This window comes from Pongo pygmaeus, chromosome 20, assembly GCF_028885625.2.
Source record: "Pongo pygmaeus isolate AG05252 chromosome 20, NHGRI_mPonPyg2-v2.0_pri, whole genome shotgun sequence".
In the NCBI taxonomy this organism is placed as follows: Eukaryota; Metazoa; Chordata; class Mammalia; order Primates; family Hominidae; genus Pongo; species Pongo pygmaeus.
The window spans coordinates 8,143,455-8,159,225 of NC_072393.2; the positions used below are offsets into that span (position 1 = coordinate 8,143,455).

The window sequence follows — 15,771 nt, forward strand, 5'->3', positions numbered from 1 at the left end:
AGGTGTCTGCCACCACGCCCAGCTAATATTTTTGTATTTAGTAGAGACGGGGTTTCACCATGTTGGTCAGGCTGGTCTCGAAATCCTGACCTCAGGTGATCCACCCACCTCGGCCTCCCAAAGTGCTGGGATTACAGGCATGATCCACTACACTCGGACTTCTTTTTCTTTAGGAGATGGAGTCTCACTCTATCAGCCAGGCTGGAGTGCAGGGACACGATCACAGCTCACTGCAGCCTCAACCTTTTCAGCTCAAGAGATTCTCCTCCCTCAGCCTTGCAAAGTGCTGGGATTACAGGCATGAGCCACCAAGGCTGGCCCCAAAAGGTCCTTTTATTGTGACTCACGGAATAAATTCAGGAAGGAGGAAACGAAGGGGAGAGTCAGGGCGGTCAGGGGATAAGAAGGGTCTAAGGTGGGCTGCTGGGTTCAGAGGTGAGCAGAGGAGACATCATAGGGAGGGAGGTGGGTTTTGGGGCAGAGTGAAGATTTGAGGTGGCTGTAAAAGGCAGCTAGTGGGGCCCGGAAGCCCCTGCCCACCCAACCACCCCCAACTCACCCACACAGTTCTTGCCATCAGGGCTGAGCTCGAAGCCTGCATTGCAGACACACCGGAAGCTGCCCTCTGTGTTGACACAGCGGCCCAGGTGACAAAGGCCACCACTGACAATGCACTCGTCCACATCTGCGGGGAAGGCAGGTGGGCAGTCAAGAGGTGCCCCCCCACCCTCCAAGCCTGGGCCAGACCCCCCAACATCACCCCCAATCTCGGACGGACAGCCGTACCCACGCATGCCTGCCTGGTGGGCGTGGCCTGGAAGCCCGGGTAGCACCGGCAGTGGTAGGTGCCAGGGATGTTGACGCAGTCACCATGGTGGCAGGGGCTGCTGGTGCATTCGTCTACATCTGAGGGGAGAGGACCCTGAGCCCTAGCACCAGCAGGGCAGTGAGAACCCCCCCCTTCCACCTGGCCGCAGCTCACCGATGCACTCGCCACGCACGTCCTGGGTGTAGCCCACGTTACACTCGCAGCGGTAGCTGGAAGGCGTGGGCAGGCAGCGGCCATTCAGACACAGGTTGGTGAAGTGTCGGCAGATGTCAATGGTCTGGTTCAGGGTAGCAGTGCCTACGGGTGGGGCCGGCAGAGGCATCTGAGCAGTGGCTGGCCCCCGCCCCAGTCTGGAGCCTGGGCTTCACCTCTCTAGGCCCAGATACCCCCTCTAAGGCTGGGACCCTGCCCTGGCTCAGATCCTGCCCTCTTTCCTGCGGAGAGTCCCGCCTTAGATTCAGAACTCCACCCTGGGACCTAGATCCCTCCAACCTGGGCCTGGATCTCTCCAGCCTGGGCCTGGATCCCTCCAACCTGGGGCCTGGATCCCTCCAACTTGGGTCTGGATCCCTCCAACCTGGGGTCTAGATACCTCCAACCTGGGGCCTGGATCACTCCAACCTGGGGCCTGGATCCCTCCAACCTGAAGCCTAGATCCCTCCAAACTGGTGCCTCGATCCCTTCAACCTGGGACCTGGATCCCTCCAACCTGGGGCCTAGATCTCTCCAACCTGGTGCCTAGATCTCTCCAACCTGGAACCTAGATTCCTCCAACCTGGGGTCTAGATCTCTCCAACCTGGGGCCTAGATCTCTCCAACCTGGGGCTTAGATCCCACCAACCTGAAGCCTAGATCCCTCCAACCTGGAGTCTAGATCCCTCCAACCTGGGGCTTAGATCCCACCAACCTGAAGCCTAGATCCCTCCAACCTGGAGTCTAGATCCCTCCAACCTGAAGCCTAGATCCCTCCAACCTGGAGCCTAGATCCCTCCAACCTGGGGCCTTAGATCCCTCCAACCTGGGGCCTTAGATCCCTCCACCCTGGAGCCTAGATCCCTCCAACCTGGAGCCTAGATCCCTCCAACCTGGGGCCTAGAACCCTCCAAAATGGAGCCTTAGATCCCTTCAATCTGGAGCCTAGATCCCTCTAACCTGGTCCCAGAGATGCCTGGACTCCCACTCTGGGCCCAAATCCTCATTATGGGGCAAGAACCCACCCCAGGCCTAAATCCTACATGACAGACCCCTATACCAGGCCCAAACTCCCCACCCAAAGCTCAAACCCTGACGTATTTATTTATTTATTTATTTTTAGAGACAGGGTCTCACTCTGTCACCCAGGTTGGAGGGCAGTGACACAATCACAGCTCACTGCAGCTTCCAACTCCTGGGCTCCAGCAATCCTCCTGTCTCATCCTCCTGAGCGGCAGGGACTACTGGTGCACATCATCACAGCTAGCTAATTTTCAATTTGCTGTAGAGACAGGGTCTTGCTATGTCACCCAGGCTGGTCTCGAACTCCTGGCCTCAAGCCATCCTTCCACCTCCGCTCCCAAAGTACTGGGATTACAGGCATGAGTCGCTGTGTCCAGCCCAAACCCTAACTCTGAGGACCAGATTCTCCAGTTACCTCCAACCCCATCCACTACTAGCACTGTCATCCCTACTAGCCAGGCCAGGAGTTCCCCCTCCAAAGCTCTAACACTCTCTCTGAGGCCTGGACACCCTCCCCTATTCGGAGCTGTCTTCCCAGATCCAGGACCATCCTTCAAGTCTTGGAACCTTCCTCCCAAGCCCCAGGCCTCACCAATGTTAGAGTTGCCAGGGCCCAGGCTGGGGATCCCACGCGTATCAGAGCCATGGGGGTTGAGTCGCGCCGGCCCAAGAGGGGGACCCATGCCATTGGATCCGAAGCCCAGGAGTCCAGGGAAGAGGCCAGGGTGGCCGGGTAGCAGCGGCAGCCCCTGGGCGCACAGTTGCTGGAATTCACCTGCAAAGAAGCAGGGTTGAGGCCAGGCCCTTGGCCCTCCCCTGTCCCCTCCTCCCCGCAGCCCTGCAGGCTGCAGCTCTTACTCACTGGAGCCCCGAGGAGGACACAGCTCAGGGGCTGGGCCAGCTGCCCAGCACCTGCCCCTGTCGCAGCAGCACTGCCTGCGAGTGTAGTGGCCAGCGAGGTCTCCGGCACAGCGGCCCCCGAAAAGCACTGAGAAGCAGGTGCCGGCCCGGTGGTCTGCAAAAGATCAGAGGGTGAGCCCATGAGCACGGGATATCAGTGACCAGACCTGGATCCAAATTCCAGCTGTAGCAGCACTGCCTGTAGGACGGGTCTATTTGCCACTCTGTGCTTCAGTTTCCCCTCCATAAAATGGGGATGCTTGGAGCATCCACCTCACCCGGGAGAAGTATTACCTGGATGAAAAGTCTGACATAGTCCAGATGCAGTAGCTCACACCTGTAATCCCAACAATTTGGGAGGCCGGGGCGGGAGGATCACTTGAAGTCAAGAGTGCAAGACCAGCCTGACCAATATGGCGAAACCTCATGTCTACTAAAAATACAAAAATTAGCCAAGTATGGTGGCAGCCACTTGTAATCACAGCTACTTGGGAGGCTGAGGCAGGCGAATCACGAATTGCTTGAACCCAGGAGACAGAGGTTGCAGTGAGCTGAGATTATGCCACTGCACTCTGGCCTGGTCAACAGAGTGAGACTCTGTCTCAAAAAAAATAAAGGGCTGTGCGCAGTGGCTCAAGCCTGTAATCTCAGCACTTTGGGAGGCTGAGGCGGGTGGATCACAAGGTCAGGGTTCAAGAACAGCCTGGCCAACATGACGAAGCCCTGCCTCTACTAAAAATAGAAAAATTAGCCAGGTGCAGTGGCGTGCACCTGTAATCTCAGTTACTTGGGAGGCTGAGGCAGGAGAATCACTTCAACCCGGGAGTCAGAGGTTGTAGTGAGCCAAGATTGTGCCACTGCACTCCAGCCTGGGCCACAGACCAAGATTCCGCCTCAAAAATAAATAAATAAATAAATAAATAGAAAAGTTTGACACGTGGCCAATGCTTGCTCAGTGCCATCTCTTGTTACCAAGATTCCAAGTTATCACACAGAGGTAGCGAGCTCCCCGTCGCTGCAGGCATCCAACCACACTGAGGAAGACCCATTGGCGGGGAAAGACTGCCCCATTGGGATACCAGGCAGGGACACCAAGATCTGCAGCTGTGTGTCTTTGCTTGCTGGCTTCAGGCATTACGCAGAAGCCTACGAGACTGTGAATTTCAGAGAGGGGCCCCAAGGAGTCGAGGGGTAGATTGACAGCTACAGACCCCGGGGAGACTGAGGCGGACAGGCTCCCCAGGTATGAGAACCACCAACACTCTTCCACTTCCCACTGCGCCCTCAAGGTCAATGGCTTTATGCAGCGATTGGATTTCTCAGGCTCTGGCTTAAAGAGCATATTTTTAGGCTTAAAAATGCACAAAGCTTGGCTGGTGGCCCACAGTTTAAAAACCTCCTCCCAGCAGCTGGGAGGGCCACTGAGAGCCACCCCTGACCTGCCCCAAGCTGGGAAAACATGCAAATGTTTCCACCTCCCTGGTCCCCGCCCCGTGCACCTGGGGGCCCCCCAGGTACGTGCGTGGGAGTCAGGGTTTTTCGTTCTCAGCCTTATCATAGCCCCTCGAAGGGGACTGGGCCTGCCCAGACGACGAGAGATCAACAGACTCCTCCAAAGTCACACAGCTGCAAAAGCAAGACGAGGACGGGAAACTCGATTTCCCAATCTCAGGGGACCCAACAGGCAACAGTCCCTCAAGCAAGAGAGACAGAATATAAGAATTTTAACACAAATGCTCAGCCACGGTGGCTCATGCCTGTAATCCCAGCACTTTGGGAGGCTGAGGGGGATGGATCACCTGAGGTCAAGAGTTTGAGACCAGCCTGGCCAACACAGTGAAACCCTGTCTCTACTAAAAATGCAAAAATTAGCCGGGCATGGTGATGGGTGCCTGTAATCCCAGCTACTGGGGAGGCTGAGGCAGGAGAATCACTTGAACCCTGGAGGCGGAGGTTGCAGTGAGCCGAGATCGTGCCATTGCACTCCAGCCTGGGGGACAGAGTAAGACTGTGTTAAAAGAATTTTAACAAAAATGATCCTGTCATTGCTGTAAGTACACACTGTGAGCTAAGTGGTCACAGCCTCAACATTACCTGGTGTCCATGAATGTGTATTAAGTACCCTCTAGGTACCAACCCTCTGCAAATTACTCCCCAAATGATATCTTACTCAATCTTCATTGAGCTAGGTACTGCTATTATCTACCATTTTACAGATGGGGAAACTGAGGCACAGAGCGGTTAAGTCACTTGCCCAAGGCCACAGGGTCTGTGAGCAGCTCTGGGTGGGAGCCCCGGACTGATTCCAAAGCCTCTGTTCAGAGGCTGGTTTGTCCAATCCAGGGTCTGGTCTTTAGCAGCTGAGAGAGGACCCCGCAGTCCAGGGGATGTGTCCATAGCTACCCCTAATGCCAGCTGTGATGGCCCCCAGTGGTGGAGACCTAGAAAGCCTGGAGTTGGCCAGCTGGATGCGGTGGCTCATGCCTGTAATCCCAGCACTTTGGGAGGCCGAGGCAGGCGGATCACCTGAGGTCGGGAGTTCGAGACCAGCCTGACCAATATGGAGAAACCCTGTCTCTACTAAAAATACAAAATTAGCCGGGCGGGGTGGCACATGCCTGTAATCCCAGCTACTTGGGAGGCTGAGGCAGGAGAATCACTTGAACCTAGAAGGCAGAGGTTGCGGTGAGCCGAGATCGTGCCATTGCACTCCAGCCTGGGCAAAAAGAGCGAAACTCCGTCTCAAAAATAAATAAATAAAGTCTGGAGATGGCCACAGCATGCTGGCTGAACTCCAAACACAATATTCTCAGCTGTGCCTGGCAGTGGCCTAGCCTGAGGGGACCAGGGTGATGCTGGAAAACCTCCAAGCCCCCTCCTGTCTCCCCAGACCAGGACACTGCCCATCCTCTGCCACCAGCATTCATGTTCCTGGCCAGCCCTGCTGGCCACAGGCAACTTCCAGGGCCTGACATTCAGCTCATCAAGACAGCAAAAGGAGGGAGAGGCCTAAGCGCAGCGGGGTGTTGGGGGGGGTTCCCACTTGGCCAGACCAAGTGTCTGGGGGTTGCTGAACGGTGGGCCTCCAGCGGGAGCCACAGCCCAAGGGACCGCCACCTGGGCAGGGGGTCTGGGGAGTTGAGTGTGTTCTGGACTTGTTGACTGGACTCAAGCAAACCTCCCCTTTCTGGGCCTCAGTTTCCCCATCTCAAAAATGAGGGTGGGGCAGGGCGAGGTGGCTCATGCCTGTAGTCCCAGCACTTTGGGAGGCCGAGGAGGGTGGATCACTTGAGGCCAGGAGTTCAAGACCAGCCTGGCTAACATGGAGAAACCCCATCTCTACTAAAAATACAAAAATTAGCTAGGCATGGTGGTGTGTGCCTGTAATCCCAGCTACTTGGGAGGCTGAGGCAGGAGGATCTCTTGAACCGGGAGGCGGAGGTTGCGGTGAGCTGAGATCACACCACTGCACTCTAGCCTGGGTAACAGAGCGAGATTCTGTCTCAAAAAAAAAAAAAAAAAAAAGGAGAGAGACAGACAGCTGAACAAGGGGTCTCTCTCCTACCCACTCTCTCCCACTCCAGCCCCTCGGTTCACTCAGGCAGTGGGTGCCATCCAGGCTGCTGGCAAAACCTTGGGAACAGGTGCACACGTAGCTCCCGACAGTGTTGGTGCAGTCACCCCCGGAACAGAGGCCGGACAGGCTGAGACACTCATTCACATCTACATAGACAGGGACAAGGTCAGAACTGGGCATCTCACCAGCCTGAACCCTCTGCCTTCCTGCAGGGGAGCCTGAGCCCCCCAGGTCATGAGTCACAGAGGAGGTCTCAGGTTGTCCCCCTCCAGTCACCCACCTTCACATGCAGTGCTGCTGTCACTGAGCCGGTGTCCAAATGGACAGTGGCAATGGAAGGAGCCCACCATGTTGACGCAGCTGCCTCCCTGGCACAGGCCTGGCACAGCCTGGCACTCATCCACATCTGCAAAGACAAAGCCCGGCAAGGGAGTGAGAGGCCCATCGGAGGGAAGAACCAAGGCGGCCAAGGCCTCCCAATCAGCCCTGACCCCACTATTCACCTTGGCAGGCCCCTGTGTGGATATTTGGGATGAAGCCGCGGCGGCAGGGGTGTGGCTGTGCAGGGCAAAGTTCACATGGAAGGCCCCAGGCACGGCCCACGGTGGCACAGCAAAGTGCCTTGGTGCACACGAGGCCCGTCAGCTGATGCTGGCACCCCTCGGGGCCTACTTGGCCAAAGCAGGGTCCCGTCCGGTAATCTGCAGGGCAGACAGATGTGGGTACCTGGCTGAGGGCTGCCCCTGTCTAGAGAGCTCTGCGTCTCTAACACCTTCCCAGCGGCCCCTGCACCCACAGACCAGGCTTTACTTATGCTGCTCCCTTACTAAATAGAACATCTTTCCTCCCCTTTCCCTACCTAACGAACTCCTATGCACCCTTCAAAACCCTTTTTCTTCAAAGCATTTCGTGACCAACTTCCAAGAGACCAGCACCTCCAAGCCCATAAAGCTCAGGGCCTGTGTGAACACCCTGTCTGAACTGATGGGACTCCTTCCCCAGGCCTACCCTCCCTTCAGGCCTGGGCAGGGACTCACGGACGCCCAGCTAAAAAGCATGTCTAGTCCTCGAGCACACGCCTGGCCCTGCCATATCACCCAGATCTGGGGAAGGATCTGTTATCTGCCTAAATTCTCTGGACCCCCAACATCACATCCCCAATCCCCATCAGGCCCAGCCCAAGGTGACCGCATTGGTTCCCCCAACCCCAGTACATGAGCCCAGATGTGACTTCTTGGCTCTCTTCTCCCAGATGTTTCCAATAAAGGAGTTAGCTCTCAAACAAGGGCAGCCCCTCCCAAGAGAAGAAGCCAAACTCACCCCCAACTCAGGCCCCATAAGGAGGAGGGGCTTCACAGAGACCCCCACCCCACGGCTGTCCTGATGCTCCAAGCCAAAACGTAATTCCTGGCAGCTCCCCCACTCCCCCTCCCCCTCCCCCTCCCCCTCCCCCTCCCCCTCCCCCTCACTCTCCTGCCACCCAGAGCTTGGCCCGCCTCCAACAGCCCATGTTCCAATTCTGCAGTTTCCAGAAGCCCACCCTCAAACCCAGGTCACTTCCCCAGCCCCTCCAGCTTCTAGTCCCCGGGTCCTGCCCATCCTCACCTTCCTGGGCCGAAACACCACGTCAGGCACTCAGATGCCTCCTGCATCTGAAAATCTCACAAGCCTGGACGTCCCTGACGCCACCCACTCCTGTTCTCTTTCTCTTTCTCAGCCTCCTGTGGGCTCTGTTTTTTCTGTCCTGGCTTAAATGCCCAGGTGGCTGTCTCTGCTGGCCCTTCGTTCTCTCACGGGGATCCTCAGCTGCATCCTGGGCTTCAGTCCCCATGGACGGAGCAGGCCACACTGCTGTCTCAGCCCCAGGCCTGAGTGTCCAGCTGCTTCCCAGACAACTTGCAAGTCCCTCGGCCAACACTGAGCTCAGAGTCTTCCTCCTCCCTGCCAGGGTGCACCACTACCTTCCCCCCAGTTTTCAGACCAGGCTGGGGTTCATCTTGACTCCTTCCTTCTTCTCTCCGCATCCCTGCCACACCTCACTGCTCACAAGAAAGACATCACTGACTGTGTCCATTCTCCTTTTTTCTTTTCTTTTCTTTTCTTTTCTTTTTTTTTTTTTTTTTTTGAGACAGGGTCTCGCTCTGTCTTCCAGGCTGGAGTACAGTGGTGCGATCTTGGCTCACTGCCTCCCAGGTTCAAAAGATTCTCATGCCTCAGCCTTCCAAGTAGCTGGGACTACAGGCACGCACTACCACACCCGGTTACATTTTTTTGTGTATTTTTAGTAGAGATGGCTTTTGCCATGTTGGCCATGGCTGGTCTCAAACTCCTGGCCTCGAGTGATCTGCCTGCCTCAGCCTCCCAAAATGCTGGAATTGCAGGCGTGAGCCACAGTGCCTGGCCTCTTTTCTTTCTTTCTTTTTTCTTTTCTTTTCTTTTTTTTTTTAAGAGAGGTAGGATCTGGTTCTGTCACCCAGGCTGGAGTGCAGTGGCACCACCACGGCTCACTGCAGCCTCGAACTCCTGGGCTCATGCAATCCTCCCACTTCAGCCTGAGACTACAGATATGCACCACCATGCCAGGCTAATTTTTTATTTTTTGTAGAGAAGGGGGTCTCACTATGTTGCCCAGGCTGGTCTCAAACTCCTGGTACGTCCACCCTCTTAATTTTGGTAACAACCTCTCAGCAGGTGACCCCACCCATCTTAGCCCTCTTAAAAATGGGATCATTTTTAAGAGTTAGGGTGACCGGGTGTGGTGGCTCATTTTGGGAGGCCAAGACAGGCAGATCACTTGAGGCCAGGAGTTCGAGGCCAGCCTGGCCAACATGGCAAAACCTCATCTCTACTAAAATTACAAAAATTAGCTGACTGTGGGGATGCCTGTAATCCCAGCTACTTGGGAGGCTGAAGCGGGAGAATTGCTTGAACCTGGGAGGCGGAGGTTGCAGCGAGCCGAGATCATACCACTGCACTCTAGCCTAGGTGAAAGAGCAAAACTTTGTCTCAAAAAAAAAAGAGAGAATTAGGGTGCAATAAAGAGGGGGTTTGCCCATTCATGAAGTCCAATCCACCCTACCAGATCCAGCTGAGGGGTCCCCTCCTCCAGGAAGCCCTCCCTGACTCCCTTCCGTGGAGCAGATGGTTTCTCTGTCCTTCACATTCTCCAGGGCTGCCCCAACCCTTGTCTTAGCCTTGACACCCCCAGATAAGAATCTTCTGCTTGCAATTTCTTCTCCCTGCCCCTCAGACTGGCACATCCTCTCTCTTTCCTACCAGACTCCAACACAGGCACTCGCTCAGAGCCAGTGAATAGCAGATGTTTTGGAGAACAGATGAGCAAATGAAAGAAATGTCCTCAGACTGCCCCAACTGCGGGAAGGAGGCCAGCTGGGTCCTCTCAAGGCCTGGCCATGTCTCAGAGGCTTCCAGGAAACCCCCTTTCCTCCACCGAGTCCCCTGCCTACCTCCCACCCACTCGTGCTTGGTACCTCTCTCACACTGAGGTCCCATGAAGCCGTACACACAGGCGCAGTGGTTGGGCCCAATGCAGCGACCCCCATTGTGGCAGCCGCGGTCACAGATGGCTGTGGAGGAGAGAGTGTGATAGCTGGAGGTCCCCCAGCAGCAGAGAGAGCTGGGGTTCACAGCAAGCCCATCTTCACCCAGGAATCCCCAGGATCTGGCCCAGGTTGAATAAGACTGAGGCCGGGCTCAGTGGCTCACGCCTGTAATCCAAGCACTTTGGGAGGCCAAGGCAGGTGGATCACCTGAGGTCAGGGGTTCAAGACAAGCCTGTCCAATATGGTGAAACCCCATCTTTACTAAAAATACAAAAATTAGCCAGGCATGGTGGCAGGCGCTTGTAATCCCAGCTACTTGGGAGGCTGACATAGGAGAATTGCTCAAACCTGGGAGGCGGAGGTTGCAGTGAGCTGAGATGGTGCCACTGCACTCCAGCCTGGGCAACAGAGCAAAACTCCATCTCAAAAAAAAAAAGGCCGGGTGCGGTGGCTCACGCCTGTAATCCCAGCACTTTGAGAGGCTGAGGCAGGTGGATCACGAGGTCAGGAGATCGAGACCATCCTGGCTAACACGGTGAAACCCCGTCTCTACTAAAAATACAAAAAATTAGCCAGGCATGGTGGCAGGCATCTGTAGTCCCAGCTACTCGGGAGGCTGAGGCAGGAGAATGGCATGAACCTGGGAGGCGGAGCTTGCAGTGAGCTGAGATCTTGCCACTGCACTCCAGCCTGGGAGACACAGCGAGACTCCGTCTCAAAAAAAAAAAAAAAGACTGTGACAATAAATGTCCCCTGCAATCTCCAGTTCAGGAAGAAGGAACCCCGGGCAGTGGGCAGGTGGCAGCAGAGACCAATACTCTGGGATCACAGTCCCAGGTGTGCAAGGAGGGGAGTCCCATGGGGATACTCACGCTGCCCACACACGGTGCCTGTGTAGCCCTTCTGACACAGACAGGACGCCCCCCGGCAGGTGCCCCCATTCATACAGCTCACACTGCACCCTGACCCTGGGGACAGAAAGGCAGGATGCATAGTAAGGTGGAGACGGGCCCCGAGATGCCCTCCCAGGACGGCTGCAGGACTAGGCATGCTCAGCCCTGCTCCTGTCCTTCAACAAAAGCAGCCCAGGCTCCTCGTGGCAACCGGAACCCTGTGACCTTCTTGTCCCTCCCGCAAGAGGCCACTTCCCACTCACCTCGGCTCACCCCGCAGCTGGGAGCCAGTGTCCCATCCGCACAGGTGCACAGGTTGGGCTGGGAGCAGAAGCCTTCACCGCAGGCGCGCCTACAGATGGCTGGATGGGTGCAGCGGGTGGCAGTCAAGACCAGGACCGAGCCTGGGCCGTCCCTGCTCCATCGGTGTCCGGGCTGGCCGGAACACCTCGGTGGACGCTGCTGGTCATCTGCATCCCTGGCTCTGCTAATAGCACACCCCACCCCTGTTTTCATGGGACGTTCCCCCACTCTCGGGCTGGGCTGGGCAGGGGGTGTGACCCAGGCTGTGGGTTGGGGACTTTGCTAGAGCCATTGGGAGAGAACGCTCTTTGGGCCAGAGCTGCTGAGCTGTGAGGACAGAGCTGGAGGTGCTGGGGTCCTGGATACTGTGGTTGGGTGTCTCCTGGGAAGTGGAGTCAGATTCCAGAGACAGAAACAGAAAGAGACGGTGAGGCCAGAGACAGACAGACAGACAGAGACTCAGAGAGACAGAGAGAGAGAGAATCAGTTAGATAGAGAGACAGTAACCGACAGAGAGAGGTCAGGTGCGCTGGCTCACACCTGGAATCCTAGCAATTTGGGAGGCTGAGATGGGAAAATTGCTTGAGGCCAGAGTTTGAGACCAGCCTGAGCAACACAGAGACCCCCATCTCTAAAAATAATAATAATAAAGAAAAGAAACCAACAGAGAGAGACACGAGCAGAGATGAATAGAGAGGCAGAGACAAAGCAAGGGAACCAGAGAGACAGACAGACAGACACAAGGAGGTTATAGGGCAAAGGAAATGAACATGGCAGGTTGGCCTGGAACCCCGAGGACAGACGCAAGGGCCATTCCTGTGGTTCATCTAGAGGTCCCTGGCTAAGTCCCCGTGTAAACAGAGCTGGACCTGCAGGCAGGTAAGAGTGTCCCTGGCCTGTGCCCTCCCCCCCCACCTGCAGACGGCAGTAGCACTCACGCACGACACACTGGCTCCTGCCAGGGAATGTCCTCCAGCCTGGACAGCAGTAGGCGTGGAACCGGGAGCCGCATACATTCGGCCTTCGGGGACAGTGAGTTGGGTCTGGTGAGCCCCTGCCCGTGTGGACATCCCCCCGGGTATTCCGCTGGCCCCAGGACGGCCCAATCCACACCGAAGGGGTCTCCCTGCATCCCAGGTACCACGCACCCCTGCAAGATGCCCGGGCTGCCCCGCCTCCGCACACGTCCAGGACCTGCAGCCTCCAAGGCCCCATCCCAGTGGCTTTGGCCACCCGCCATGCACAACAGGGCCGACCAGGCCAGCAGGAGCCGGGCCAGGGGGCCCCTTGCCAAACACAGACCCTCCAGAGTCATGGCGTGTCCCCTGGAGGCTGCGGAGAGGAAGCAGAGTCAGCCCTAGAAGAGCCCCCCACCCTGGCCATGGGGGACCCAACACAACGAGGAGGGCAGGGTGGTTGCCAAATGGGGCAGCCCCGGGGCCTCTGGGAGCACAAGGAGGCATCCAGCCCCAACCGGGAAGCAGTGAACAGTCAGAGGAGGCTTCCTGGAGGAGGTGTGATGTTAGAGAAGGGTCTTGGGGCTCAGGGTGCACAGCCAAGGCAAGACGGGTGTGGGACGTGGAAGGGAGGGGAGACAGGGCCAGGTGGGTCCAGGTGGGGCCAGGCGTTGCAGGAGTGGGCGTAGCGGTGTCATGGAGGTTTTGCTCGTTGGTCAAGGACAATGAAGAGCCCTTGAAAAGCTTTGAGTGGGAGGAGCAAGGTCAGAAATGCGTGTTAGGTGGAGTGGGGAAGGGCAGCAGGGTCCCGTTGGAAAGAGCATGTCAGAAGGCTGGGGGCTGTCCAGATGGGAGAGAGAGGAGAGGAATGGGAGGCTCATGTCCTGGGAGGTGGGAGGCATTGAGGAAATTCCCAAAGTTCTAGCTGGGAGGGTGGGGCCGGGAGAGCGTCCAGGGTAGGAGGAAGATGGTAAGTCGTGGGAGGCAACAACCCCACTGTCCCTCTGTGACACAGATACCCCCACTCCTGCAATGCCTGGCCCCACCTGGCCCTGTGTCCCCTCCCCTCCACATCCCACCTCGGTCTTGCCTCCGCTGTGCACCCTCAGCCGCAAGACCCTTCTCTAACATCACACCTCCTCCAGGAAGCCTCCTCTGACTGTTCACTGCTCCCAGGTCGGGGCTGGATGCCTCCCTGGGCAGGGGGCCCAGGCAGGGGCTGGAACTTCCCAATGCAGAGAGTAACCCCGTGCCCAGCAGGGAAGGGACCGCTTCTGTGCCCATTTCACAGATGCGCAAACTAAGGCCATCACACCATGAGTGAGGGGCTAAGCTGGGGAGCTTAAGCCCACGAAGAGAAGAAGGAGGGGGAGATTAGGAACGGAACTCGCTGCTGCCCCCCGTGGCTGGGTCTTTCCTGGGCCATGAAGGACGGGAGGGAGAAGACCGGGACAGGAGACGACCGTTTGGAGGGTGGAGGCAAAATATTCGAGGGAGAGAAGCCAGACCAAGTGGCCTTCCTGTTCCATTCAGGTTCCAGGGAGGAAAGGAACCCGGCCTAGGTGGAGAATGGGCGGGGAGCCCTGCTGTGTGGCCTTGGCCACGCCCCTCTCTGGGCCAACCTGGTTGTCCAAAGGCCCCGGAGAAGGGAGAGACCCCTGTCAACGTTGGAGCGTTGGCTGGCTGGAGAGGGGCGCCCTCTTTTTCTTCTCAGTTGTCCGGGTCAGTCCGCACTCTGAGGCTCTGTGGACTCCAAGCAGCCTCGGGGCCTGCAAGCCCTCCTCCCCCACTCCCTCCGCCCCAGCCCCCTGCCTCGGGTTGGGTAGGGGAATTAGGTGGGGGGAGTCTCTGGCCTGATTTGCCTCGGTCCCCCCTACACACCGCTGCCTCTGCGAGCCACACCCTGGAGTTTGTGGAATGAATGAGCAGAGAAGGCGCGCCCCGCACGGGGTGTGGAGACTGAGGGCCAAAGAGCGAGGGATCCCAAGCTCCGCCGACGGGGAGGGGGCGCCCCCGGAGCCCGCGGGGCGCGATCTCCACCTGGCAGGGCCCCCGGCCGCGACCACGCTTGGCTCCGCCCTCACCTGTGGGTCAGGGGCCCCGCGCCCCAGCCGAGCCCCTCCCGCCGGGTCCCCGCGCCCCCACTCTCCACTGCGGAGGGCGCCACTAGAAGGCGGAGAGGGGAGGGGGCTGGGCCCGGGGCTGCCTGGCTGCGAACAAAGGAATCGTCTCCCCCTCCCCCTGCCGGCCCCCCCGCCCCCGCCTTCCCCACCCTTCAGCGCCCGCGATCTCGCCCCGCCGAGGGCCCCGCGCCTTCACCTACCTGCGAGGCGGCTCGCGTGGAGGCGGGCACCGCAGGCGGACGCGCGGGACTCAGCGCTGCAGGGCGGGCTACTGCGGCGCCGGGGACCCGGGGCGGGAACGCAAAGCCGAGAGGCCGACCCCGCCGCGTTCCCAGCCCAGAGCTGCTACTCGGGGGGAGTTGGGGGCGGGAGGAGTTGGAGGAGGGCGCGTTTGCACCTCTTAGCTCCCGGGGCGGGGACGGGGGGCTCCGATCCGGGGCGGGGAGAGAGGCTGCGGCTCGGGGGAGGGCCGGGTCTCCGAGTGAAAGACTCCGATGGACTGGAGGGATGTGAGGGCGGTCGGGGGGCTCAGGGCTGGGGGCGCCTAGTAGGGGCTGCCGGGGCCGCGTTTTCGGATAGAGATTGAGATGGAGGTGGGGCTCTGACTTTTGGGGGGCCTGGACGACAAGCCTGGGCAGAGAAATCCCGGGACTCACCTGGGCGGCCCTCTTACTGCCTCCCAAGCCGCCGCCCCCTCCCTCGAGCAAGGAGAATTGCCAGAGTGACGTTGGAAACTCACCTGGCTCTTGGAGCCTGGATTCTTAACTAGGCTGAGATCAGGGGCCCCTAAATATGTTGACAAAACTTTGGGCAAAGATGTATTTCCCAGGGAGAAGGGCCCAGGATTTCATCTGGTTCTCATAATGAAGAGGTTAACAATTCAAACGGTGTAAACTTTCAAATCTCTTTGAACCTGTTTCTCCACCTACCAAAGGGACCAGACAAGAATTTCGGCTCCCTATCTGTTGTCAGTACTCCAAACAAAAACGTCTAGGCTTTTCCATCACCTTCCTACCTTTGAGAATAGACCCTTAACGTGGGGATCTGTCAGAAGCTGTGCGTTGGGCCTGAAGCTGTTACTCCATCCAGCAAACTCCTACGCATCTGTCAAAGTCCAGTTCAAAAATTCCCTCCTTATCTGCAAATTGTGAGTTTACTCTATTGAACTCCCAAAGCTGATTGTGCTGAATATCCACCCACCACAGCACTTCCGGAATGTAATAAGTAAGTAAGCCCAGTGGGCTTGAAACCAGGAGTTCGAGACTAACCTGAGTAACATAGTGAGACCCCATCTCTTAAAAAAAATAGTTAAAAAGAATTAGCCAGGCCTGGTGGCATGCATGTATAGTCCCAGCTACTCAGGAGGCTGAGGCAGGAGGATTGCTTCAGCCTAGGAGGTTGGGGCTGCAGTG

The 15,771-nt window shown here is 57.5% G+C and overlaps 1 protein-coding gene across 6 annotated transcripts in view; it reads right to left on the reverse strand.

Moving 5' to 3' along the window:
• FBN3 (fibrillin 3) overlaps window positions 1-14,712 on the reverse strand; it is an 86,417-nt gene extending 71,705 nt beyond the window's left edge. For 5 of the 6 annotated variants that reach the window (XM_054463263.2, XM_063657433.1, XM_063657432.1 and 2 more), the window contains exons 1-13: window positions 14,560-14,712; window positions 12,429-12,612; window positions 12,219-12,301; window positions 11,241-11,339; window positions 10,957-11,052; window positions 10,013-10,108; window positions 7,025-7,222; window positions 6,802-6,927; window positions 2,907-3,059; window positions 2,637-2,819; window positions 983-1,126; window positions 787-906; window positions 560-685 (exon numbers count right to left, since the gene is read on the reverse strand). In XM_054463263.2, coding sequence (XP_054319238.2) covers window positions 560-685; window positions 787-906; window positions 983-1,126; window positions 2,637-2,819; window positions 2,907-3,059; window positions 6,802-6,927; window positions 7,025-7,222; window positions 10,013-10,108; window positions 10,957-11,052; window positions 11,241-11,339; window positions 12,219-12,301; window positions 12,429-12,595 — 1,591 coding nt within the window. In that variant the 5' untranslated portion in view covers window positions 12,596-12,612; window positions 14,560-14,712. Of the gene's footprint in view, window positions 1-559; window positions 686-786; window positions 907-982; window positions 1,127-2,636; window positions 2,820-2,906; window positions 3,060-6,801; window positions 6,928-7,024; window positions 7,223-10,012; window positions 10,109-10,956; window positions 11,053-11,240; window positions 11,340-12,218; window positions 12,302-12,428; window positions 12,613-13,858; window positions 13,932-14,559 lie in introns of those variants that run through there. The other variant, XM_063657430.1, reaches the window with a different exon arrangement.
• Between the last annotated feature and the right edge of the window lie 1,059 nt (window positions 14,713-15,771).